This window comes from Mycteria americana, chromosome 5 (assembly GCF_035582795.1).
Source record: "Mycteria americana isolate JAX WOST 10 ecotype Jacksonville Zoo and Gardens chromosome 5, USCA_MyAme_1.0, whole genome shotgun sequence".
NCBI classification, from domain to species: Eukaryota; Metazoa; Chordata; class Aves; order Ciconiiformes; family Ciconiidae; genus Mycteria; species Mycteria americana.
The window spans coordinates 21,505,271-21,532,103 of record NC_134369.1 but is presented as its reverse complement, the minus strand read 5'-3'; the positions used below and the strand labels follow the sequence as shown (position 1 = coordinate 21,532,103).

At 39.4% G+C, this 26,833-nt stretch overlaps 1 protein-coding gene across 3 annotated transcripts in view; it reads right to left on the bottom strand.

Annotated features, from left to right (window-relative positions):
- LRP5 (LDL receptor related protein 5) overlaps positions 1 to 26,833 on the bottom strand; it is a 170,418-nt gene that overhangs the window by 117,413 nt on the left and 26,172 nt on the right. For all 3 annotated transcript variants that reach the window (XM_075502419.1, XM_075502420.1, XM_075502421.1), the window contains exons 2-3: positions 17,247 to 17,643; positions 268 to 465 (exon numbers count right to left, since the gene is read on the bottom strand). In XM_075502419.1, coding sequence (XP_075358534.1) covers positions 268 to 465; positions 17,247 to 17,643 — 595 coding nt within the window. The remainder of the gene's footprint in view (positions 1 to 267; positions 466 to 17,246; positions 17,644 to 26,833) is intronic.

Sequence of the window (26,833 nt, the reverse complement as noted above, 5' to 3'; positions counted from 1 at the left end):
ATCAGCCTAAAAATGAAAAATCCTGCCATACAAGAAAGCTATAAACAGTCTATGGTGAAATACTGATACAAATAACCTTACTTTTAAAAGCAGTTTTATAGGATGTGAGGCTATTTTACTTTTTTCAAGGCTATTAACAATTGCATTTAAAAGAACAATAAGGTATTGGCATTATTCTAGATTATTGGAAAAAAAAAGCCTCAGTTCAAAATGAATGCAGGACGTAAGAAATAACTTATATCATATTATTGACTAAAGGAAACTTACCTAAAGGAACCATCCAGATTGGCCCTATGAATGAAACTCAGCTTTGCATCAGCCCAGTAAAGTTTCTGCTCATCAAGATCTATTGTGAGTCCATTTGGCCAATAAATATCTGAATCAACAATTATTTTTCGTGTACTGCTGTCCATTCCTGCCCGTTCTATTCTGGGTGTTTCACCCCAGTCAGTCCAATACATGTATCTGAAAAAGAAAGCAGAGATGCACACAAATTAAATCACAATACATGCTGGTTAGCTTTAGGAACAGAAGGGACAGCAGCTCTTTGCAAAGGCCATAAGCATATATACATAGAGTGGTGTACACAGACAAATGTATAACCCCAAAACTTTAACATACTTCTTAACTTATTAACATACTTATTAATGTAAATCAAACCACAGTTCCAGAGGGTGCAAAAAAAGTCCCTCATGAGAGCACCTCTCACAAGCATTGCCTCTGCATAATGTATTACTATTCTTCAACGTTGGGCAGCACTCGATTGTCATAAGCATTTACAACTGAGTATCATCCTTGCATGGCCAGCTACTACAAGTTAATATCCTAAATCACATTCTGAAGCAACTAATTACCTATCCAAGCAGGCAATGACCATAGTTGAACTTGCTTTTGCAAGTCTGCACACAGAAAAGAATAAAATCAAGTGCCCTGAAATTTGTTTCTGTTAATGAATAAATAATGAATCCATGCAGACTTACAATTACATTAGATTAAATTTTGGAGTGCTTTTTTCCCCCTCCTGTCCATATCCCAGTTTCCCTGTCACTCCACCTATGGGCAATTTAAGCAGCCTGAATAGAGACATTAACAGCACTTACCAACTGGAAAGGACCAGATCAAAATATGGCAAATTACAGAACATCTGCATGAAAAGTTGAGACTATACAGTTAAGAGAGAAACTGTCTGATCAGAAGAGGACAATCAGTTCCCAGCTGGTAAACATTACCCAGTGTAATATATCTAGGTTGCAAATTCGGCACGCCAAGGGTGCAAACACAACACAGCCAACCCCTTGCACAGCTACCACAGGCCAGTCAGAGAAACGGTATTGCTTGCCCAATGCCAAAACAGACATTTCTGGCATGGTCTGTGTCAGGAACCCTTTGACCTGAGTGAGCCCTCAAACAAAATCAGGTGTCTATGCACTGGACCCTCCAGCACTCCAGGTTCATCATGCTATATTAGATCAACAACAGTGCCAGATGGGCACCAGCTGGGTAAGTGCGCTGAGCTACACCTAAGCTAAGTCCTGCTACCACTGGAGCTCCAGAAAAGCATGGTAAAGAGGCATCTATTCAGTCTTGCAGAGCCCATGCTTAGCCAGACTTTTCATAACCTGGATTATCCCAGACCCTCGGATCCCCTGAAGAAGACAGCACCGGCTATGCAACCACGCTAGGAACCACAAAAGAAGTAAATGAACGTGCACTGTGAACACACACGGAGAAAAAAAGCTTCATGATTTCTTTTATGAAAAAGAATGCTGTCCACTTTGGGAACGGAGTGGGGACTAAACTGTAATTACTGTCATGTTCCTCAGCAGGATGTTCTCCCCTTCGCAACAAAAGATGCTCCTGTAAACTGCAGTAGCTCTGTAGCTGCTTCATGTGCAGCTGGGGCCATCATTTCAGCCAAGGAGGAACAGGCAGCTGTACGGTTATCCCCAGCACATGTCCCTCACCACTCAGGCTTAAAATGCTCTGATCTCCATGTACATACTGCACCCTGATTCAGCTGTACCTCCAGTTCCAGCGCAGTCACAGCACCTATTTAGACCATTCTGATCACAGCAGCATATATCATGGTTAGCATGTTTATCCTACTGAAGAGGGGAATATAGATTAAAATACAGATAGACAGATAGAAATCACTCGCATCACAATACACATACATTTGAGTGTGGGAGGGTAAAACAAGGAGTTTTCTAGTTGAAATGGTAAAGCTTCCATGCAGATGAGTCCTCAGGCTTCTGAGACAGCTCACCTCAGAATGGCTGCAGCAGACTCGTGTCCCCAGATGCCTTCCCCAAAACATCTCAGCTCCCGCAGCCAGGATAGACTGACTGCTCCTGAAGAAGCAGCAGCAGTAGCTGAGCTGCCCCAGTTCACAGGACAACCTATGAATGTAAATTGCCACTCATTTTGGTTTTCCTTAGCAAGTCAGGCTGTAATTTGTGGCAGGTCGAACTGTGTGGGGAAGCAGCTATTGACAAACAACGGAAGCCAGAGAAAAGCAGACATAAAAGAAACTGTCTACACAACCAGCTGGTGAATCACATTGTGAAACTGATCCAGCCAGATACTCATTTTTTGGTCACGTCAAATCAGTTCTTTGATCCGGCTCACCCGCACTAGCTTGAGGAATTCAAAAGACACCTTGAGCGACCTCTACAGGAACAAAGATGGACAAAAGATGGACTGTTGAATTAAGAAAAACCTGGCTATTAAAGGTGACTTTGCGCTATATCATATGGCTATGACAGTCCTACACTTATTCATATATTGAAATGTATAAATGCAGACTAAAAAGGAGCTTATACCAAAATCAGAAATCCCATGACAGTTATTTAAAAGCAAAAACAAAGGAAACAAAACTAGCTAAGTCAAATTAAACCTTAAAAACAGGTTAAAATAAAAAGGATGAAAAAATATCCCCAAAATTACCCTTGAGCAAAATTCCTCTCCTCAAGCCTCCCATTAACATGGCAGCCTGCCCTGAAGCTCAATGCATTCAGATGAAGAAAAGGAAAAAAAAAAAGTCTGTAAGCCAAAGGGCCCTCATGGCTTTTCTATGATATTAAAGGAGCTCCAGCTCAAGAGCCTCTCCCCCTCAAAATACCTGTTGCCTAATTTCATAGGTGATGTATGTTTATCCTTGGCCACACAGAGACTGCTGGACAAAAGTAGTAGTTTCAACTTCACACATTAATTTGCCGCAGGAAAATGACATCCCTACATTTTAGCTCATTAACAGGTACCAAGCTCAATCCTCATCAATTCCTGTGTCATTCAAAGGTCTAAAACTACACAGTATTAGGAAAGTAACTGTACCGCAAAGGAAGGCTAGCAGGATGAAGATGCATTAGACAACATGTAGAACAATCTGAAGGCAGGCACCATGCTTTCAAAGCATTTCTCTCCCAGTTGGACTTTTTAAACGCAACATATAAAAGATTATTATTACCCTGTCACCACCTTGTTCTGATTGTAGGGTGTCTCTGCAATCCCATAAGTATCATAAAGCTGATCTTCCTGGTGAACTTTTCAGAATATATCAAGTCTCTGCAGTAATCAAGCACCTACTGACGTAATGGTTTCACTCCCCCTACGTGGTACAAAGCACCGCCATGGTCCATCATAGAAAAACAAGCCAAGCAATGGAATGGCAAAAGCAATTCTTGTCTCCATTTAACCTCCTCCCCTTTTCCAACCAGCTTCTACCCTTTTGGCAGGCAGCAGGCGCTGAATTGCCATGAATTTTAGGAAATCAGCTCTGGTTTGGGGATCTCTCAACAAATCAAGACCCTGAACGGGGAGTTTGGATATCGCTGTAAGAAGAGATCAGCTGTTCCTGCAGCAGGAGTGGGCGTCTCTGGTCTATGTAAGCCAATTTAAAACCATGCTGCTGCCAAATGGACCAGTTCCAAAAAAAGAAAAAAGAAAAAAGAAAAAAGAAAAAAGAAAAAAGAAAAAAGAAAAAAGAAAAAAGAAAAAAGAAAAAAGAAAAAAGAAAAAAGAAAAAAGAAAAAAGAAAAAAGAAAAAAGAAAAAAGAAAAAAGAAAAAAGGAAAAAGGAAAAAGGAAAAAGGAAAAAGGAAAAAGGAAAAAGGAAAAAGGAAAAAGGAAAAAGGAAAAAGGAAAAAGGAAAAAGGAAAAAGGAAAAAAAGAAAAAAAAAGAAAAAAAAAAACCACAACCCAAACCCAAAAACTTTCAGTTACCTTAGCAAATGAACAGTCTGAGCAATGGTCCCACAGCAGTGGTACATAAACAGAAGGAACAAATAAAGCCCACACAGCTGAAGCCACCTATGAAACTTCCCCAGAGAAAGAGGCATTACTTTCAAACTTCCCCTAGATAAGACACTCACAAACTAGGGCCTTAGACTCTACAATTAGCTAGGGCAGTCCTCTTCGTCCCTCTTCTCCCACTGTAACATCTAGGCTGTTTTGACATTTTCTGTTCAACACAAGGCACAACACGGCATTGGACATCACACTTTAATAGGCCATAAAATGTCATGTTTTAAATGCATGCCTGTGTGGGATTTTCAAGAATGCACAAAGTGTCGAGCTTTTGGGTTTTTTACCCTCCTCTATTTTGAGTGACAAAGCTAATTCAAACCAATTTAAGTACAAACAGCATCCTGGCTGAGACACCCTACATAGACAGAAGACAGCAATTTTTTGGGCAACTTATAAATCCTAGAGGAAAAAAAAATCCAGTTATTATGGAAAGAATGACACAAGCTTAGCTAAAGCAGCACTGCAAACATAACTGGAACAGTAACACCACAAGATAAAAATGGGGAGGGGAGAAAGCCAAAGGCTTTATACCTACCCTTGAAATAACCCATGGATCTATTTAAGAAAATGAGTCTTCTGTCAAAACTACTGAAATCTGTTTGCATTAGGCAGGTTCATCAGGGAAAGAGCCATACAGGAAAAACAGTGGAGAAATAAGTATTTTAGTAATGTCCAATAGTAGCCATTATGCCTTACACTTTGCATCTTCCAAATGCCCCCAGGACACAGGATCAATTCTTACACAAACAGCAGATATTTTTGGTTGGGGCTTTATGAGGGAGAACATGGCAAAAAGCTCGAAGTGGCTTCTCAGAGAAAAAAATCAGTCTGCACACTGTAACAGCTTATATGTGAGGAACTGATTTAAATCAACCTGATTTAAATTAACCTTAATTAATAGAGTTTAAACCTGTTAAGATTACCTAATTGAGGAGCCTGGAGTGGTAACAGACACATTATTTCTGCAGAAGAATAAAAAAAGGCTTTTTTTTCCCTTTTTTTTTTTTTTAAACATGCTCAATAGTCCACATTTCTTATTGACCTCAACAAAAACCAAGCACTTTGAAACAGTCTAGGCATCATCAATGTTTCTCAAACAGCTGACGGTTTGGGATTCATTTTTTTGTTTTTCAATTACAACTTTTTTTGCTGGTGTCCAGTACATTAACAATCCCTATTGTTTTCATTTCACTATAAAAAAATTGGATATTTAGCCCAGATAAGGTTTCAGGAATATTCAGTAGAATATGCAAAGAATCTCAGTCCAGTACTACCTGTGCTATTAAATGCTTCCTGTTTTGGAAAACCTGTTGAAAAGATGTACACTGAATAATAATGAAGAGTCTAACACACGTATCTGGATAGTTTTTTATTTGGTTGATTTTGTTGGTGGTGGTGTTTTTAAATGTAAATTACACAGTTTTAAATACCCCTGGGCCAGGGCATACCATAACAACTAAGGAGCTAAAAATATCAAAACCAGTATTTGGTATCTTAGTATACGTTAGATCAATCACATTTTTAGGACTGAGATTTGGCATCCCAAGAGTTTTGTATCTCACCTGGATTGCAACAGGTCAATAAAAGCACAACACCACTGAAGCTATAAAAGAAAATGAAAATATCAATTCCTAAAGAGCTAATAAAATAAAAGCCATTGTGAGCAAAATTCACTGCTAAGCAGCTATCACAAATCAATAATCTTAAAAAAACCAAACCAAACAGCACTAGAGAAGCACTAAACAAAAAGCAGCCCTGGGACAAACTCTTGGGTTACTTTATTCAGTTCTTCAGAGATGCTTAAGTGTCTTCTCCCTTACTGGGTTTTAACCTTTAACTCCAGACTTTCAAGGCAAAAAGGAAGGGCGGGCAAGGGGCGAGAAGAGATTAACATCTAATAATAATTTTGCAACAGTTGCACCAATTCTGTCCCTAAACTGAATTGCACCTATACCAAAGAAACCAGCAGGAACAAAGCACAGCAAAAGCCAAAGCTTCATCAGGGAGAAGATGTAAATGTTATACTTCTTTCTGAACACACAACCACTAACAGTCCATCCAGTCCATCATCCAGTAGCCAGAAGTACTGGACTCAGAGTTCATAAAATTCAGTTGCTGCTCTATTAGTAAGCACAGTAGCTGCAAGCTTCACTACCAAGCTTTCTAGTCAGAAGGCAATTAAACAAATGCAGTTTAACTGCAGTCAGCAAGTCACTGGGTTTTGCACATACTTAATTACCACATTGAATCAGGGCTTAAATGTTGCTTCAGTACCATCAGAAGAATGGGACTGAAAGCCACCTTGCAAAAATAAACAGATTTTAAAGTTGGTAAACTGCACCTCAGCGGTCTTTTTTTTTTTTTTTTGCCTGCTTAACTCATTTTAAAATTCCAGGTGCAGGAGCAAAAACAGGATGAAGACCGTATTTCCCCTCAGTTTTAAAGCTGCAGGTCATTTCTTATTTCCTGGCACTTCATCTCTCTTGTCATCATTTTTGCAAAGATTAGAAATCACGGCCATGCCCTTAAAGGGCAGCTGATCAGCCATCTGAGCTGGAAGGTATCATGGACATAATAAAAAGCACCCAATGCTGCCCACACGCTTTTTCCACGTCCCGACATGCAGTATGGTTGCCAAACCTTACATAACCTGCTTACACAAAAGGGGCCAGTTGTACAGATGATGTAAATCAGCACAAACTTCTCCCATTTCAACAATGTTCTTGAACTTGTACAAGCCCAGGGCACAAAACAGGAGTTTACAGGAAACTGCTATGAAGTTTAGATTCCTGCACGTTTAAAACTTACTTTCTCCATCCCATCTTTAAAGTTACAAAAATTCAACTGCAAAATTAAGTAGCACCAATTGTTTACAGAAGGGAAAAGAATGGCTACCTTGCATAGCATTAAGCTGCAAATTACTTACTCAAATTACCTCTTTTTTTTTTTTTCCCCCAAGCACTGAACTTTGAGACCTGGATGTTCTTGACAAAAAACATTACATCAAACCCAAAAATATGCCACAGCAGGTAACCATCACAAGTAATTACACCGTATTCAAAGAAAAGCAAACAAAACCCCCCAAGAACTACCCTTCTCCCACTACAGTTTTCCTACAACGTCTTTTATTCTGACAGGTTTAGTTTTTTTAAAATATATACATAACATATACATATAGTATACTATTTGGCAACAAAGAGGAAAAAACATAATTGCTTGTCAACTGATGGGTGCTCAAATATTACTGCAATGAAGTGCTTGCAAGGAAAGAGCACATCTTTCCCTGCTCACCCGTATCGAAAGGAGTAAGCCACCCTAATAATTTCTTAAAGGTAAACAAGCATGCATTCAATACCACTTCAACAGCCTGTTAAAAAGTCAGGTGACATGACACTGTGAAGCTGAAGAATCCTCGGAGAGAGGGACTCAAGATTTCCAAACACATTAAGGTAGAGAAGGAGGGCAGCAGTAAGGAGACACTTGCAACACTATTCAGGGGGGTTAGGAAGAGAATTTTCAACTTCGAATGCAATATTACTGCAAATACCTCTGATACGTTGAGAAAAAGAAACTGCACTGGTAGGATTTCCTGGGGAAAAAAAGGAGTTGCACATGCTTTGTGTGTCATGCACTTTCCCTTCTAAACGAATATCCAGCACATTCATATGCAAAACTCTACAGAAAACAGAAAAACACCTACAAGAAGATAAAATGAGCCCTCATAACTGCTCCTCATGGTCACTAGGTAAGGTACAAGAGACAATGCAATATCACTTTTTCTTCCCAGACGTTTCTGAGAAGAGATTAAGAAATATTTTATATATAAAGAAATTATTTCATATTGAAAGCACTTCACAAGCAGCTCAGCATTATACCACCGCTCTAGGGTGATGAGGGAAGTTGCAGAAAACAAGGTAGGAAAAGGACCTCATGAGGTCACAAGCCCTGCACCAAAAAGGCTGCTTTTTCAGAGAATCATTGAGTTCCTGAGGTTGGAAGGGACCTCTGGAGATTGTCTACTGCAACCCCAAAGCAGGGTCAACCGGAGCAGGTTACCCAGGACCTTGTCCAGTCAGGTTCTAAGTATCTGTAAGGTTGAAGACTCCACAACCCCTTTGGGCAACTTGTTGCAGTGATTCATCACCCTCTCAGTAGAGAAGTATTGTCTTTCATTTAAGTGGAACTTCCTCTATTTCAGTTTGTGCCTATTGCCTCCTTTCACTGGATACCACTGAGAAGAGTCTGGCTCCATGGCCTTTACTCCTTCATATCACATATTTATACACATTGGTAAGATCCCCTGAGCCTTCTCTTTTCCAGGGTAAACAATCTCAACTCAACCTTCTATGTGGCCCTTTGTTAGGCTCACACCAGCATGTCCACACCTCTCTTGTGCTGAGGAACCCAGAACTGGACACAGTACTCCAGGGGTGGCCTCACCAGCACTGAATAGAGGGGAAGGCTCACCTCCCTCAATCTGCTGGCAACACTCCTTCTAATGAAGCCCAGGCATTCTTTGCAGCCAGGGCATATTGCTGGCTCATATACATTTGATTGACCCGAGGTCCTCTTCCTCTTTCAAAAAATATGATTTATTTTAGGAAAGGGAAAAATAGTCCAAATTTCACTACATTCACACAATGACAAACTGCAGCAACTCTAAAGTCAGGGGGTCCTCCTATCAAAGGGTGCAGAATGAACTGTTGAACTCTCTCTCCATTAGCTTATGAGATACTTCCCACACTGCTGTTTACAGGTAGACCCAGTCATGACTTAACCTCTGACTTAACTACCTTTACCTAAAGTTAAGCCTAGATTTCTTCCTCCTTTCATAAGGAACATTGGATTAAAGCGTGTCAGGACAGTCTAAGAAATGATGTCTATACATTTGTACTGACTTAATGGAGGACAGGGGTCCAGAAAACATATTGAACAACAGTAATTCAATTGTGCAAGTAAGGTGTTGGTTGTTTTCTGACCCACAGATCTCACAACTGCCCTTAAACATTTAGCTCAAGCCAATGCATTTTATCTATTTCAGTGTGTTTCAGTTTAATTCAATGTTTGGGAAAACAGTCCACTCAAACAACAGCCAATAATTTGTCAAGGCATGCAATCTAAGCATGTTCATTTGCACACTTATAAATTTAAACACAATTTGACAAACAAAACCCTGCTTAAGTACACATTCAACAGGTTATATGGAAAAATTCTTGTTTCAGCTTATACTATTGCTTAATTTTACATGAAAAAAAAATAGAAACATGTTTTGAGTTAAACCAAAGCCACCCATTCATGACAAACAGAATGGTGCCAGTCCAGCCAGAGCAACACATCAGATATGCCATGATTTTCACACTGCCTCTGTGCAGCTATAAAATGCATCCATCAAGTACTCTAATCAAAAATAATCCCAGCTTCCACCATCTCTTTGGTCCCAGAGCCAAAGCTACAAGACCAAAGCTACATTCCTGACTTCACCTGAGAAACCAACGCAACACACGCTGGCACTGAGACAAACAATGCCATCCTGGTGTTCCTTCTGTTCCCTTAAGAAATGGTGTAGAAATTAAAAAGGTAAGAATACCATGATTCCCAAACTACTTAAGAAGACTAAATGTGTACAGGGCAAAGAAGCCTCAGCCTCCAGCACTCAGGATATGAGGGATCACAGAACTTTAAACAAAAGAAGAGTGCTAACAGGGGAGTGAGTTCAATGGGGTTATTAAGGAAGTCTACACATTTCCACCTCTTCCCTATGCAGTTCCAGCTGGGGGGTGGGGGGGGGAAGTAAATCACTTTTTTCTGCCATCTCTGAACAGGCAGCTCTGCTCTCAAATGAAGCAAATGGTCTTTGAACAATTTATGCCCTTTAGTCATATCTATGAGCAGGAAAAGGGAGAAATAAGCAAAAGAGACTGATGAAACATTTATGGAAAGGCTGTCACCATCAAGGGCATCCATCTGAATATTAAGAGTAAATAACACTTCCCACAAGAACTTCAAGTTTCTCATGCATGAGACTATTTACAGCTATTTGGCCACACAAGATATCAAAAGCTTTCCAAGTCCCAGAAATTACCACCATACTAAGATAATGGATATGACTCATAACCAATTTTATGGTTGAGTACTTTTCTTACATTCTAAGAAAACAACTGTGCTACTCGTATATTCATCCTCATTACAGTATTTCAAATAATTAACCAAAAGCTTCAAAATAATTTTATACCTGAAATTAATTACTAGAGACACACAGGATATAAACTAATCACTAGCATTCAAGGCAGCAATAATCATGTTTCGCTCAAAACCGGGGCATCTTCTGCATTTTAACTGAGTAGCCATGAGTGAAGTAAGAGTTCCTAAAAAGCATAATCTTTAGCCATACCATGTTTGACATTTTTTCTTTTCCAGTATTTGCAACAGTCACAAGTTTTTATTCATTATTCCCCCTCCTCTCAACTATTCCAAAGGAGATAAGGTCAGGTGATACACTGTTAAAAACATTTCACCATTCACAGTCATTTAAGTCAAAATACTCAAAGCCTCAGTCTACTGCAGCTCATAAGATCAGGCTTCAGCATACAGATCCCAATGATTTCAACACAGAAAGCCAACATATGTAGCCTTAAGTACACGACATACTGTTGTGTGGGACCAAGGTCCTGGTGAATCAGCAGTAAACACCACTGCATTTTTATTTAAGTACTGCTATAAACACAGTTGTGAGTCATAAGAACAGCTATAGGTCTGGTCCACAGTTTTGCTCTGACACTGAGGAAACGCTGGATTAACAACTAGGCATATCTGAGGCTTTTAATTTTAGACTCTGAATGGAGAGCCTTTTAATCTTGATAGCTGTCCCTTCTAAATCCATTTTTTAATATCCCGTTTGTCATTTTAGTCCTTTCCTTCCTTCATGCCAAATATACCTTAGGTCAATGACAGTCATTGCTAGTAGATTTTGGTTAATTTGCCAGTGACAGTCATTGCTTGCAGATTTTGGCTAATTTGCCATAAGCAACCTGAAGCGATGGTTAGGCTGGGCCATGGCACACACTTCCCTAACACCGTTCAGAACCTGATTAGACTTGTTCTGACCTCTAAACTAATGGCCATTCTGCAGAATGCCAAAACTGATGATTAATAGCTTTATCCTTTGTACTCAATAAAATTTTTTATTGCTGTTTTCTAATTTGCGTCTTATTTCCTTCCCCCAAAGCCTCTGCTATTCCAAAATGGGAAGACTGCTCCATAAATGAAGTTGGCTTCTGCACTAGACGGCTAGCACTGCCACTGCCCAACAGACCCACACCACATCATGAAAGACATTTTAAGAACTAAAATGAGGGAGGAAATGCAGAAAGAGGTTTGCAGCTTTCCTTCAGCCAGTCAAACCAATTCAAAGGTCCTTGCTCTCCTCCTCCACAAACATCATCTCTACAAACCCCACCAGAGTTAACATGCCAGCTCAGGTATGGCCAATTCAACAACCCCAGTGACTACACCAAGCAAAGACTGCTGTTATACACACACAACCCCCTCCCCCCCAAGACAGCATGGGTTTTTTGGAGGCAATCAGGTTTTATTTTTCTTTAAAATAACCGTTTCACAGATGTCTGATTCAGCTCTTTGTGCTTCAGCAAATAGAGGGGTCAGAAACTTCTCAAGCAGTACTGTCTGCTGAATAAGCCAAACCATAGAAAATACAGCCTGAAACTTGAACAGTAAGCTTGCTCCAGAAGATATCGCAGCAGCCATCACACAACTAGGAAAAAATTCAAGATTTATATTAACCCAAGTAGATGTTTCTAATACATTGTAGGCTTTAATCATGTGAACTAACTACTTCATTAGCGCTTAGCAGAGAAAATCAGATATGAGGATTATGGATACACTACAGCTTCTCACAATGAGAGCCCTGTGTTACAGGTTGAAGGTAGCAAGCCTTGATATTTAGATTTAGAGGTCCTAGATTTAATGGCCCTTGTCAACACACATTCTAGGCTGTTCAGATCTAAGACCTTCCCTACAAGACTGAGAATTAACTCATTTGTTTTGGCTATGCATTCACACATTCTTTTGAAAATTTCTTTTCAGGAAACTGAAGTTTGCTTGCCTCGATACACAATAAGGACTTGCTTCTGAAATGCATTCCTGCTTCTTCACACAATGTTCATCATGTTTAGGCTCTTTTCACTGCGTTGCACAGAATTTGAGCTATGTCTTTAGTTGGGCTTGAGTAAAAACTTTACATATACTAACTTAAGTTTTGTTAGGAGTTGCTGTCCTGAAAACACAGGAATACTTTTGCAAAAGCTGCAAACTCAAACTTAATAAAACACCAACACTACTGAATCACCCATCAGCAGTCCACCTAGCAAGAATGTATATAAATACTAATGTTCTCCAAAACAGTGCCAAGAATTTTAGCCTAATGTTTTCCATTAAATAAACTCAGCTTCACATAAGCTACACCAGGTCTGGGATCTGGATGTTCAGAACAAAATGTCAGTGAATTTGCGGAAAAATGTTTTGTACTCTGCTTAGTTTATCCTTATCTTCAGGGAAGCAGAATAATTGGTTTATCACATATTCTGTCTCCTTTGATTCCTAGCACAGATAGTGGATCCAGCAAGAAAGCTTTAAGGTGCATGGGAAAGAATGCCATGTTATACATTAAGCAGCTGCCTGTTAATTATGATACTGTCTCAGAGCATCAGAAAATCCTGTACAATTAATGATTTTCACTAGCTCTGGGAAGAGTAGAGACCCACAGATGATCTGCAATAGTCTCTCACAGCTTGCCTTAAAAGAAAGAAATTTTAGAAATTCTCTGAATGATTGTTGGGGGAGATGACAAGGGCATCTCTCTTTTGAGTTATAACCTTCAGATAAGCATCGCCTTTAAAGAAGGAAGGTAGGTTCAGTGTGGAAACGATGAAGTTCTCTTTAAAAATGTCATTACACCAAAAACATCCAACTTACTATTTAGCAAGCCCGCCAAAACATCCAAAATATCATACTTTTGAATGTCAGCCAGAAATCACAGAAAAACAGGCTTCGAAAGGAATCTCTAGAAGTCAACTAGTCCATCTCCCATGCCCTAAGGCTTGGTCATTACACCTATAACGTTCCTGAGAGATGATTCAATACGTTCTCCTCTGTTCTCTCGAACTAGTCTATGTCTTGAAGAATTGCACTCAAAATGGAATAAAGCCTATTTATTAGACAAACACCACACTGGGCATAACATCCCACTGCGACCACCACAACATGAAATGGAGTCCTCCACCCATCTCTGCAGAACAGCCTTACTAAAGCTAAAAGAGAAGAGAAGGTGTCACCAATCTGCACAAGGACACATTATTTTGTCAAAAGAAGGAAATTAGATTTGTTTGACACAGAGCATTATTGACAAACCCATGTTTGGGTACTGCTAGTATCAGCAAAGCATTTACAAACTGTTTATTTGTCCCATTTTTCTTCTGGAAACTGAAGTTGACTGGCCTATACCTAATGAAGTTTTCTTCCTCATTTTCTAAGCTTCCCCCCCTTCTCCAGAGAAACTGCTAAAAGGCCAAAATCACATCTATTGAAATTCTTACAGACTGTAAGCAAATGTCTAGCAAATTTAAGACTGCATCAACCACTTTCAAGAATCCTAGTCTAAATTTCATCAGATTTCATGATATGGGAAAAAAACCACAAACTTACTCAAGTTCTCTAATCTGTTCTCTTCTATTTTAGCAGAAATTCTCACTCTTCTGTCAGTTGTAATTACTGCATTAGCCACTTGATCACAAAAACTTACCAACAAAAAGACAAATGAAAAGGTACTAAATGGGTTTTTTTCCCTACTGTCATCCACTTTCCTTCCCCAGTAAACAAGGAACAACTGGTTCTAGGGGAGCTCAAACTCAGAGCCTGCTGTGCCTAAATCAAATGTAATGATCACTACTTCACAGATGCACCTACAAAACATTTCAGCACTTCCATGTGAAATGAAGTGGTTGTAAAAGAAAATTAAATTTGAATATTTTATACCACGATGTATGATTTTTTTGTTTATTGAGTTTACTATATTAGACAGTTATTTGGGCAAATCTGCCTTTAATTCAATAGGACCCTTGTGTGATACTGGATTTTGTCACTTTTACCCAGAAGAGCAGCTCTATGGAGGCTGATTTTAATAGACCATAGTGGGGATGCATTGGTTAATTATAAAGGATACATGTATCTTCACAATGCATTTTCACAGACCATTTATTTATGTTGCTTTGTTGCACTGGATTAATACACAAATCAAACAAGCTAACAATTAGAAATGTCTGCCACAAGTTATAACCAATAGAGGTGTTTCATATAAAGCTGCTGCTCCCAATGGAAAAAAAACCAACCTGTAGACTGAACTGATGTTCAGGACAGCAGCACTGGCAACCCAAAGAATTGATCTGAGCAAAAGTCAGAAGAACTGTCTTTCTCTCCTCATCTCAAGCAATTTTGTTGATCAATATCAGCAAGTCTCAAGGTGACAAGCTCACATGCAGACATCTACATTTTTGGCAAATGAATCTTGTTCCTTATATTAGCCCATTCCACAGTAACTGTTCATACTTGCACACCTTCCCTGGAGGAATAAATGCAAGATACTTAGAAGTAGAGAAGTCCTCCAGGAAGGAAAGAATAGGCTACCATAGACCTATGGAAAGGCAAAACCAAGGCAAGATACCTAACATACCCCAAAAGGGTGTCTTCTGTTGTTACACTTACTGGATTTTGTGTATGTTTAAGAAATGCTGCACATCTGTTCTGCACAGAGTATTGCTGTAAAGAACTGCCTTTCAAAGTCACACAAAATAAAGCATGCCTGCATCCCTCCTTCTTCCAAACACAAACAAGGATCAGATTTACAGAAGCACTGCAACTTCACCATCACCACTGTTAATTTTAAAAAAGCTCTCCTTTTGATCTGTACCAACAAGACTTTCTCTCCCAGTTGTTCTAATCCAGTTTTCATTAAAAATAATAATTTTGCATTTCCTGTAGTATAGCAGCAATATACTACCAGAAATCTCCACTTAATCTCTTCAGTTTTTCTAAACAGGAGGGTCAAAAAGCACATAATATGGCATGAAATATATTGCCACAACCAATATTTAAGCTACCTTAAAGAAAACAGTCAAAAGGCAAGGAACTGCATCCACTTATGAGATGTCAACCTAGCATTGGTATTTCATGGTAAGCGCCATTCCACTCTCTCTGATCTACCTCATTATAAAATACTCAATTTAACATCATATTCCCTCTTTAAACTATACTACTGAACTCTAGACCTAGGTTAGTCTTCAGCATTAATTAGTTCTGCACAGATTACTTGCTGTCAGGATACACACAGGATTCCTTCTAATTTATTTAAAATATATCCATACAGCAATTTGCTAGGGGAAGAATTCCTGTAACTAAAGGCATCCGTAGTGAAGTCAGGATTAAGAGGACAAGGTGCCCTCTGGAATAGTCCTTTGGTCCAACAAAATCACTGCACTTTCCCTTTTACTGATTATGGCTGTACCTTTCCACCAGTTATCTGAAGGATACAGGCAGCTCCAGCATTTGACATGTCAACAAAACTAAGGATTTTTTTCCTTTGGGTACACAGTTTCATTTAGTACTTATATGTCCTTTACATATTAATCCTAAATGTACCCATAACTCCTCACATTCATCTGGGAAGCCTTATGCAGGAACCCCTGCAAAAACAACCTGACAAAGTTCCAGTCTGTAGCATGGCAGTTGCTGACATGGCAATCCTAAGTTGCCCTCTGTTCCTTAGTTTCAATTTTCACTTCTCACACACCTGAGAAGGTGGTTTCTCAAGAGACTGTCTGTCTCCCAGTGCAGGATAAATGACAAACTACTTTATATTTGTGGTTTATCCTAAGCTCTTGTATTAACTCAGCATCCTTTTGCAAAGAGGCCAGAGTCAGTGACAATGTCAGTTGACGCCAGATTTTCTTACAGATGAGAAACCTACCTACACATACCGTACAAAAGAAGAAGATAAAGTGATCCCTGAGAAAGAGTCGTGAAAACAGCAGCAAACCACCTCACTTTGTGTGGATTTGTGCACACAAGAGAAGGGCACCTCACTTCTCTTTCTGCATTATCCCTGGGGTCCATCTAGCACAGCAGATCTTCAGTCATCACTACAATGAATACGGGGCCCAAACTGCACAACATCAGTACTATTTGTACACAGGGATAGCAAATAGCACATGTGAAATGGTGCAGAGTACTGAAGAGGGAGGGAGGAACCATACAGAGATACAAGTATTTTCAAGAGCACTAGAAGTGACACATCCAGCCTGCTCTCTTATTACTTCCTAACCTGGTCACCTTACAGCATTGAGAGTCCCTGGTTTCACCTGGATTCTTTTACTTGCCAGCACAAACATGATTATTCAACATCACCACTTAAAAATATCCTGATTTTGTTTACCAGAGCATAGCAAGTGAGAATTCCTGGTTTGACTCATGCAGATTTACACACCTTGCTGACTAGATACGTTAAATAGACATCACATACCAAACAAAAGTTAACTTACCAGATCAGATAACTGAGAAAATAACAACAAAAAAGGCTTGGAAAATTAATTACTTTTCAGAAGTGCAATGGAATAAGTTAGGCAATCACACTGGTTGAATATTTGGCTAGGCACCTAAGAACAGCTGTATTTTTCTTTTTGGCTCTATGTCTGGGCTGTCATTTCTTGCCACAAAATATTTAAGCTCAAACATATGTTCAGCTACAGATCTTGAGAAAAATACCTTGGGAAAATGTAAACTGGAACAAAAGGCTATGTTTCTTTTTCAGAACTAAAAACTCAACATAAATCACCACTGTATCCATTTAAGCATTTAAGTCAAATTAATATTTACCCATGAGCAGGATCCAAAGCTATTGCCCTGGGCTGATCAAGGTCTTGCCAGAAGAGGACTTTTCTAGATGTTCCATTGAGATTAGCTACTTCTATCCTATTGGTTTCTGAATCCGTCCAGTAAAGTTTTTTCCCAATCCAATCACATGCCAGGCCATCCGGGGAAACCAGACCAGAAATGATGACATTCTGCACCACATTCCCAGTTTGGTTAATGTAAGTTTGCTTGATGGCTTCTTCACTCACATCTGTCCAGAAAACGATGCCTTGCGAATACTGGAAGTCAACCGCAGCAGCATCCTCTAAACCACTGACCACCACAGTGGACTCCAGCTTTGTGCCTCCAGCATCCACGAGTCGAACATCCCGCCGGTTGGCAAAAAGCAGAAAGGGAGATGCTACAAAGAAAAAAAACAAAAACATGTTAGTATTATTGGCATCTACAGATGTTCAAGCACCGAGTATGAATACGGCAGAGGAGGATTTCTTTGCCCAGATCAGCGGGGCAGGCAGTACAGCAGAAGGAATGTGGAAGTTTCACGTGAGAGAAAAATGCACACTACCAAAAAACCTCTTCCTTCCACATGTCAGACAAAGAAGTAAAAGACAGAGGGAAGAGCAGGCCCAATTCTGTATCTATGGGATACTGATAGTGCTTTCCACATAGTTAAGAGTTCAAACTGAGGCCTTTCAACAATAACTTCAACAATACCTCCTGTCAATCCATAAACCTGGGTTTAGAACAAATTAAGTCTTCAGGGTTTAAAAGCTTGGTTCACCAAGTTGAAGTAGTAACAACACACAGAAGGGAAGTTCTGATGCCTTTTAGTAGTAGGCTGGAAGCTAACAGTACTAGACACAACACCCTGAAATGCTCCTACCAAGTGCCCTCCTAGATGACAGACTGTGACAGGGGTTCAGAACTACTGTCTTCTCCCCTGCACCACAATGAGAGAGAAATTCAAGGAAAAGTTTGAAGGAAGATGATGATGTGGGTTGTAGAAGTTTGTGGGGACTGCTGTTAGCTGGAAGAGGCAGCCAGAGCAAAAGGACAAAGGTTCTTGCTGTTTGAAGCTCCAAGTGGATGGTAGAAGCTGGAGTCCTAGTACTGAATGACAGGGAACAGGCTTTGAAAGGGGAGCTAACTTACGATTGATGCAAAAGGGATGGGAAGCTTAAAGACATGTCAAAATGACAGCCATAGAGATATTCCAGCAGTATCTGTACAAGTTCTAGATCTCCTGTGCGCGAGATTCAGTTGCACAATGACATAACCTTGGCGGATGACACTGGCATTCACAGACAGAAAGGAAGGAGGTGGGGAGAGAGACTCATGAGAGGCAAGGAAATTAAGCTCATTGAGTAGGATCTGATAGTAAGACATACAGAAGCAGCAGTAACACTGGCAGAGATTTTAGCATAGACAAGATGACTCTTCTGTCATACAAGATCTCATCTGCTACTATACTCAAAGAGAGAGATAAATCTGAGCTTGCAATTGAGGCTGTCCCTCCACACTCTGAGGAGAGAAAGGTGTGAAGGTACAACTACAACTCCTACAACTCCTCCCTCTGCTTCCAACACAGAATATTACAAAACTCTAGCAGAAGGAGATTGCAAAGATCCTCTGAAATTCCCACTATGAGGGGAGGAGGCATGATTCAAACAGAGACAAAGGCACGATTAGGCCCAACTGCTTCTTCCAGAAGAGGACATTAAGTAGATATACTGCAGAACACTCCTTCCCAACCATAGCAGCCAGACTGATGGCCAAGTTAACCACTTCATTTCTCTCCTAAAAGTCCAGGCTTGCTTCTTCATCCTGCAGTAAACAAGAAAAATAGTTATCTGCAGATATGGCTGGGAAGGCAGCAGCCAAATACAATGATGCCACCTTACCGGTCACAGCTGTGAACCACACTGGCAGCTAAGTAGAATCCCAGTATTTCAGAAAAAGCCACTAGATGCTGGAAGTAATGGAGCTCCCTCAGCTTCTCCTCTGATTGCCAAAGTCTGGTAGGGACCTTATGTCATCAGATGAAGAACTATTTTCATTTGCCCCTACTGTTTGTCACCTTGAACCCCAGTACCCTTCCCATTCCTCCCCCTAATTCTTCTAACTCAAGCGGCAGCTGCTGGAGTTCTACACCAGTCAACTGCTGACTCCTAGCTTTATATACAATCATTTCACTTGATGCTGCTGCTTCCAATGCACACCCAGCAGAGGTCCAAACACTTGCCACTTGACTCAAGGAGCAACACACAGAACAGAGCAGCAACAACAGATATATGATATTTCATCTTCTATGGCTTCAAGCCTGTGATATAAATACCTTTAGTTTCAAATTCATGTTACTGTATATAATATATGAGAGTTAGCTCTTGATACTGTCTTTCAGATTCACTTCCTCCTGCACTTTTAAAAGAAGATAGTTTATACGAGGTCTGAGATGCAGGTCTGCTATGCTGCCACCCCTGCCACATGCTATTGCCTTTTTCGTGAACTCTGGCTCCAGCTACATGCTCACTGGAGAGTGTGTGCCACTGCATAGGCATGTAAGTGAAGTACATCTCTGACAACAGCTTACGTATTTATGTGCAGGCCAAGGACCTCAGTTAGAATCTACAACTCAGCTTCAAGTGAACTTAAAAACATGTACAAAAATTCAGCCTTTTTATTATTATTCTGCATGGCCTTTTTTCCCCTGAAGTGAGGAAAGAGATGGCTTTATTTTCCTTTTTGGAGGAAGTATATGCTGATGAAAGTAATAAGGAAAATTTCTATCAGCTAGTGGTTTTAGTGAGGATCTTGGACAGCAAAGACACAGAAAATTGTTATCATGAATGTTTCACTGAAAATGTAGTATCTTTGTTTTCTACAATATTTAACTCAAGAAAGTTTATATAGCTTGAGGAGAATTATTTGTTAAGAAATGAAGTCTCAGTATCACTCCTATCTCATTTCCTAACTTGCCAAGTCCTCCTCTCCATCATCTTTAAAAACACTAGGAATAGTATCACGAAAGCCCAACAAGTTAGTTATTGAAAACAGAAGAAAAAATGTCTAGAATGCAAAGTGCTTGTTTTCTTCTCTGCAATTCATTGGCTCCCCATAACCATGTATATTTTAAGTGGCACAGTACCAAACCATTTGAATACTTGGAAAGTTCAATGTTAGTGGGCTCTGTTTAAGTCATAAGTTCTTTGGGGCAGAGAACTTCTCAAGTTATACACATTGCCTCACAAAACCAGCTCCATATCCAGCCAAAGATCAAAGCTGTAAAAAGTCTATGTATAAATTTAAAAAAAAATATTGTCCCAGAAACGTGTTTTGAGGAATATGAATAGATGGATTTTCATCTAGACATTTCCATGCTGAAGCCATTATTAATGCTACTACAAAGGAAAAAGGAACCTGAAATACAAAGTCCAATCAACAGCAGAGGAACTCAAAAGCTTCTTAACTAAAGATCAGACATGAACAATGTCTAATCCAATCAGTATCAATTTTATCCCAGCTCCCCATCCCTTTTCAAGAGATTTCTTCCCCACTGATGCACACAGTAGGGCAACAGCATACATATAACACATTAATCACTGTGTTCTCTGTCACTTCTGTGCTTCAGAGTCATCCTGATTGAAGTGCAGCCGCATTGTGTTGGCTATGAACACCCAGTGGGGAAATCGCACTGCCCTGCTTGCAATTGTGTAAAAATTTTACTGCATTTATACACTGATGTAAACTGATTGATTATTGAAAACGGTCAGAGTTTATCCCTTTTAAGAACAAATGAGTATTCCTTTGGTTTCCTTTTTTCCAATTTCCTTTGGAAAAAATAAAAGCGATAAAGCAGAACTCTGATTTTGAAAACCATATTCACTTCTCTGCTCCTCCCCACCAGCCTATTTTATTCAGTCCAAATTTTATAACAAATGGTTGCAGAGCCCTTTTAGAGCATTACTGGTATGAAAAAAAAAACCAAACAAAAACCACTGATCAAAAAAAGTAACTGGTTCTCAACACTGATTCTTGCCTGGAGTGCTGCTGAAGAAACACAGGCTCTCCCAACTTTAAAAATAATGCAAAAGTCAGAAGAGCAATTCAATGCTGTTTCCATGGCCTTACATTTATCACATCAGGTCAGAATGTGATGGCTCACTAGCAGGCCGAGCTAGTTCTGGTAACTCTGCAGCTTTGACTAAATACAACCTCCAAGATGTCCCAAGGAAAGTTCACAGAACTTTTCAAATTTCCAACTTTCCCAGTTAGTAAGCAGTAAATCTGAAAGACGCAACCAAGAAAGCAGATGCCTTTCTAGAAGGATAGATGCATAGCATTTAGTTTCATAGAATTACTAAACTCAACAGTTTAGCAATTCAAAAGACACGTTCATACCCTGTGATTATAACCAACAGGTTTTTTAAGGCATTAGAATGAGAAACAAAGCAAGCTCAAAAAGCAACAAAACAAATGGCATTGACCAAAAACTTGATTTGCTGTGCAATCAACAAATCATCCTAGAGATTCAAGATCATCCCACTGATACATGGTGCAAGTTTGTTTATTTTGAATTCCATGTGTATGTAGAATCAAAGGTTCATTTCCAAGAATGTGCAGACCAATCTCCTTTCAAATCATGCTGTCTTCTCAATCCTGTCCTGGGCTTGAAGGTCCAGAGAACACTCTTATCCTTGGTGCATTTAAATCTTTACTGCAGAACTCATGACAAGGCAATCTGGAAGGCCAGTTAACAGCAGTTGCTGAGGAGAGGGATGGAGGGATGGCGGAGACCCAAACAACCTAGCAACAACTTTGATTACCACTGACCTTCAAATGAGTTTATCTGTTGCACAACAAGAGGCAATACCCCTTGCTTGAGAAGTTATTCCACAGTTAGAAAGTTAGGAGACTCTCAAAGGAACACTTAGTGTTATGTTCTATTTTGATCAGCAATGCTCCTGACAACTGCAAATCACTTGAAAAGGGAAACACCAGCTTCTATTTCGAAAAGAGAAAAGAATAAACAGTAACAGGATGAATGATGAATGTGGAGGACAAACTGTTTATATCCAGTCGATTACCACCCAATTGAAAGGACAACATTTTAATGTAGTTACAAGAAAAAAAAAAAAAAAGCTGTATTCTTTTTCAGTAAAATTAGAACAGTTCGTATTTTTCCATAATAGGCAGTATGTAAAACCTCTCTGTACATAGCTGGAGTACACAACCCTTTGATAAAGCAAAAAAAGAACCTGAAATCCCACAAATTATCAGATTAACTCTAAACAGATAACAGCCTAAACTGTAGAAAGTTGTAGAACTGCTGCAAGAAGTCTGTAATCTCATTTGGATCATGCAGTACTTGATCAACAATACTTCATTCTAGAAAGACATATTATTTCTATTCAAAAACCCTCCAATTTTCCAGTGGTTTTCTGCTAACTGGAAAACACACCCTGGACTTGATAATGGAGCTATCTACACAGAGGCTTATTGCACAACAGTGTGAAAACAGAGCTTCTCATCAGTCTATTAACTTGAGAAAAGGAAACACTCCTGATCAAGCCGGTTAGGAATCAAGCATGGGTTCAATTTCTAGCTTTGCTCTTGATCTCCTGAAAGCTCTTGGGCAAATCTTCTGTTCCTTGTCTGTGTTTTCTGAATTTTAGTTGTTTTACCTGCATTGGGAAAGCTGTCTTGTGCAGACATAATAATATAAGACTGGAGGATTTGTACACTTTCTGTATAATTCATTTGGTTGACCACTATAGACAGTATCAGTTTTAGCATGTCTACCATAGTTCCCTTACCACCATCTCTATAATATTCGTAAGTGATACAAAAAAGCATTTTTTTTAAATGCACTGAGGCTTAGACTCCTCTACACTTCACCATACATAAAAAGGCAGTAAAAATCTTTCTTTTTCTCTGCCTTCCAGCCATCTCTGTTAAAAACATAAGCTCTATGACATATGGCCAAGTCTACTGCCACCTGCCCAGCTGTAACTACCTTCCAACAGAACAGGCCAGTGTGTTGCTTCTGAATTCACGCATTAATTTTCATTTTTTGTTTTAATTGTACCAATCCCATCTACAGCACTTATATTTTATGAAGTGCTTCAGGGGCACCCATTAGCCCCAGCAAAGTGATGCGGGACAAACAACTAAAAATTGCACTATATGATCTTTGCTATTAGTTTCAGTAATAGTTTTGAAAACCAGTTTGACACGGCTCAACTCATTTACATATTAAGACTAAGACAATCATGAATTATAATCAACAGAGCATTTGTCATCAGCTGCTGGTTAGCTGCAAAGCTGCAACAGTTCTAAGACAAGCTAAGCAAGAGATTAAAAAGTTATGTTTATACTTATATTTATACTTATATTTTATTAAATATACTTATATTTAAATATACTTATATTTATACTTATATTTATTTTATATGTTTAAGAAGTTATATTTATACTACTGCTTCATACTTGTTGACATGCCTACATTTTGTCTCCTTTTCCTTAAAGCCAAAATAGAAAGACATGAGAATACTGGGGCATATGCATGATTCCTACTCTTGAAAGCACCAGAAGTGCAGAACACACACAAATCCTATGTATAGCACAGGAGAAAAGCCTTACTTAACAATTCTTAAACCAGTTAACTAGGCTAAAGGCCATGGAAAGGTTTAACCCCGCTTTTAAGAAAAGTGACTGAGGATCTTGGGAGCCTGGTACACAACATAAAATGAAGATCTCATTTTAATAAGCATACAAGCTAAAATAGCCATCCAAAATTACAGTATGTGCAACAGCTTATATTTTAAATATTATTTCAATTCTTAACAGGACAAATGCATAAGGGGCCTCTGTGGTTAAGCCATCTGTACTGCTGGACAGAGAGAATAACATATAATTCTTGCAGCAGTCAATGTCCCAAACCTCAAAAACATTCATTACCAAGGAACAAAAACAACCCCACCACCACCCCTTGCCGCAGGCACACACGATGGTAAAAAACAAACGTGTCAAAACTGTTGCACCTAAAGGTGTACAGTCTTATGGAAACTCATAAGACAGGATATGGGGTAAGCATGCATCAGCTTTCTATACTTAAAAATAGCTGCTATGCAGAAACAAGACCATGTAGGTAGGGTCCTAGCACCCATAAATTAATCGCGGAAAACACTTCTACAGCACAAAGTGATCCCTCTTGTCCAGCTCTAATTCTTTTGGAGCATAAGGAGGCTTAGACCTTTGATGTGTAGCATAAGGCTCCTTCCAAACATTTAGGGAAGGAAGTTATTCCACATGCTGTCACCCTTTTGGGCGTTATCCCCATTTTTCATGGCTTAGCTCAAGGAGAGAGAGAGAGCAGCTGGTGGCAGCAGAAAGCTCACGTGCCAAGACACACAGACACTACTGGAGCCATAAAGACACAGGAAAGAAGGTAAAAAGGAGAGAGATTCAGGCATGGAAGAGAAGGGAAGGTAATCAAGAGTTTAGCCTAAAATCAAGCACAACTAAAAAACCCAGTCTGACACCTTGCTAGGCAAGCAGGGAATATGGCATGTACAAATCCCACAGATACACATAAGTTTATTTACTCTTTTAACGCAACTGTTATATATTTAACAGGAAAAAAGTTTCTTTCTTAAATACTTTAAGCTCTGCATTCTGGATCCCGGTCCTTTTTACTGGCAGCTGCTGCAGAAAATCTGAAATCACCAACTTCAAAAGATAGATTAAATGTTGATCTTCCTGTACTAACTGCACATACTCAACCCGAGTTTAAACTTGCTAGGTACAGTGCTCTAAAGAATAGAAGGCTATTGCTTTCATCCTCAAAACACATTATTGTAGATAAGGTGAATTCCCAGTGTAATTACTACATTATAGAATATTCTTGCTGCAATACAGAGGTAGGTGGTAGCAGTTTGTAGAGCGCAGGACTAAAAAAATCAGGGCTCCTTGATTTCACTCCCATATATACCCCCTTAGTGAACATGAGCAGGTGCTTCAGCCCAATGATTTGTAAAAATCATTCCACCCACTACAAACGTACCCTTCCTTCTGCTGTTAATTATCTCAAAGGGCTACCATTGTAGCCTATTCATGCTTGAGCAAGGCACTTGAAGATCTTCCAGCAGAAGGCTCCATGATGCACTCAGCTTTTTATTCCTGACACAGCTAAGACTTCTCCTCTCTGTGAAATCAGGGAGTGAGTGTGCGTCACTGAGCTGTGAAGGAACAGCTCTTCAGTGATGGCTGGTTTATAGTACTACTTTAAGAGGAAAATATACTCCTTCCCCAAATTCCATCCCATTCCTCTAACTCTCCAGCTCAATCCATTTGATAGTAATTTCCCTCTCCAAACCATGAAAGAAAGTGTTCTGATTATCAGGTAAGGAGGATTAATTTCCATTTTATCTGATTTTAGGTAGAATCAAGGTCTGAAATTCAGGGGGAGACAGGAGTGTTATTTTAAACCACTAAAAATATCCCACATTTATACACATTGTGTGCAGCAGATGTCAGGCAATTTTTGTAAATTTTACTCTTTACCAGCCTTTATTTTAAATTGTTTACATGATTACACCAGGCATAAACCAGTGCAAAGTAATCCAATCCACACTAGTATCCAATATTATGAAATATATTTGGTGCCAGTTTTATTTATATGTGCTAAGTGTTATCCTGAGTATCACTGCTGAATACTAGGAGACAGCCAGAATCTCAGTGATCTATTTGCCATCAGGCTATAGTAAAAGGGAGGCTGTTCATCCATCAACGTACCTACAAGAAGTGACATGGCTTTAGCCACAAATGGGGAGTGGGGGTGGGGTGGTATTATGTAAATAAATTATGTAAGTTTAAAGGACATCCAGTTTAGCAGCAACAAGCTGGAAAGGCTCTGTAGAAAAGTATAAAAAAACCGTTTTAAGTGGGTTTAGAAAACATATGAAATTTGTTGTTCTCGTCTAGGAGAGGAGCTGGTAAGGCAGTGAGACAAAGAAGTCAGTCTAAAACAACAGTCCAACCAGGAAACACTTTTATGAGAGGCTGAAGATCATTTATTCTTAGCCTCTGGAGAAAGGACACACTAAAGAAATTAGATCAGGTTAGGCTTTGGGTTTTTCATTGATGGGGAAGGGAACACAGAAATGATGCAGAGAGAAACATGCTCTGAAGATACTGGAGCACACTACAAAAGCTGCAGAATTGCTTGCAACAGGCGATTTTTAATAGCAGTTGGATAGCCATTCCCCAGGTATGGCTTTTGTACAGTTAATTCCTGCCTCAGCGAAGGAGTTTCATCTGTGTGTCTTGAAATCGAAGACAAGAAAAAAAAAAAGAGCTCCATCGACTGAACTCCCCATACCATTTCACTGAAAATCTTGATTACAAGGGTGTGAGGTTGCTTGTGTTTATGCTTGGTTTTACACAAAACAGTTTTGAAAACTCTCCCAGTAACATAATACTCACATCACTGTTTCTGTTACCCTCCTGAAGCAGATGAATTTAGTAGTTTTATCAAATACTAACATTAAAATCTGTTAGATAAACTCCTAGCTACCTTTTATTTTATTTTT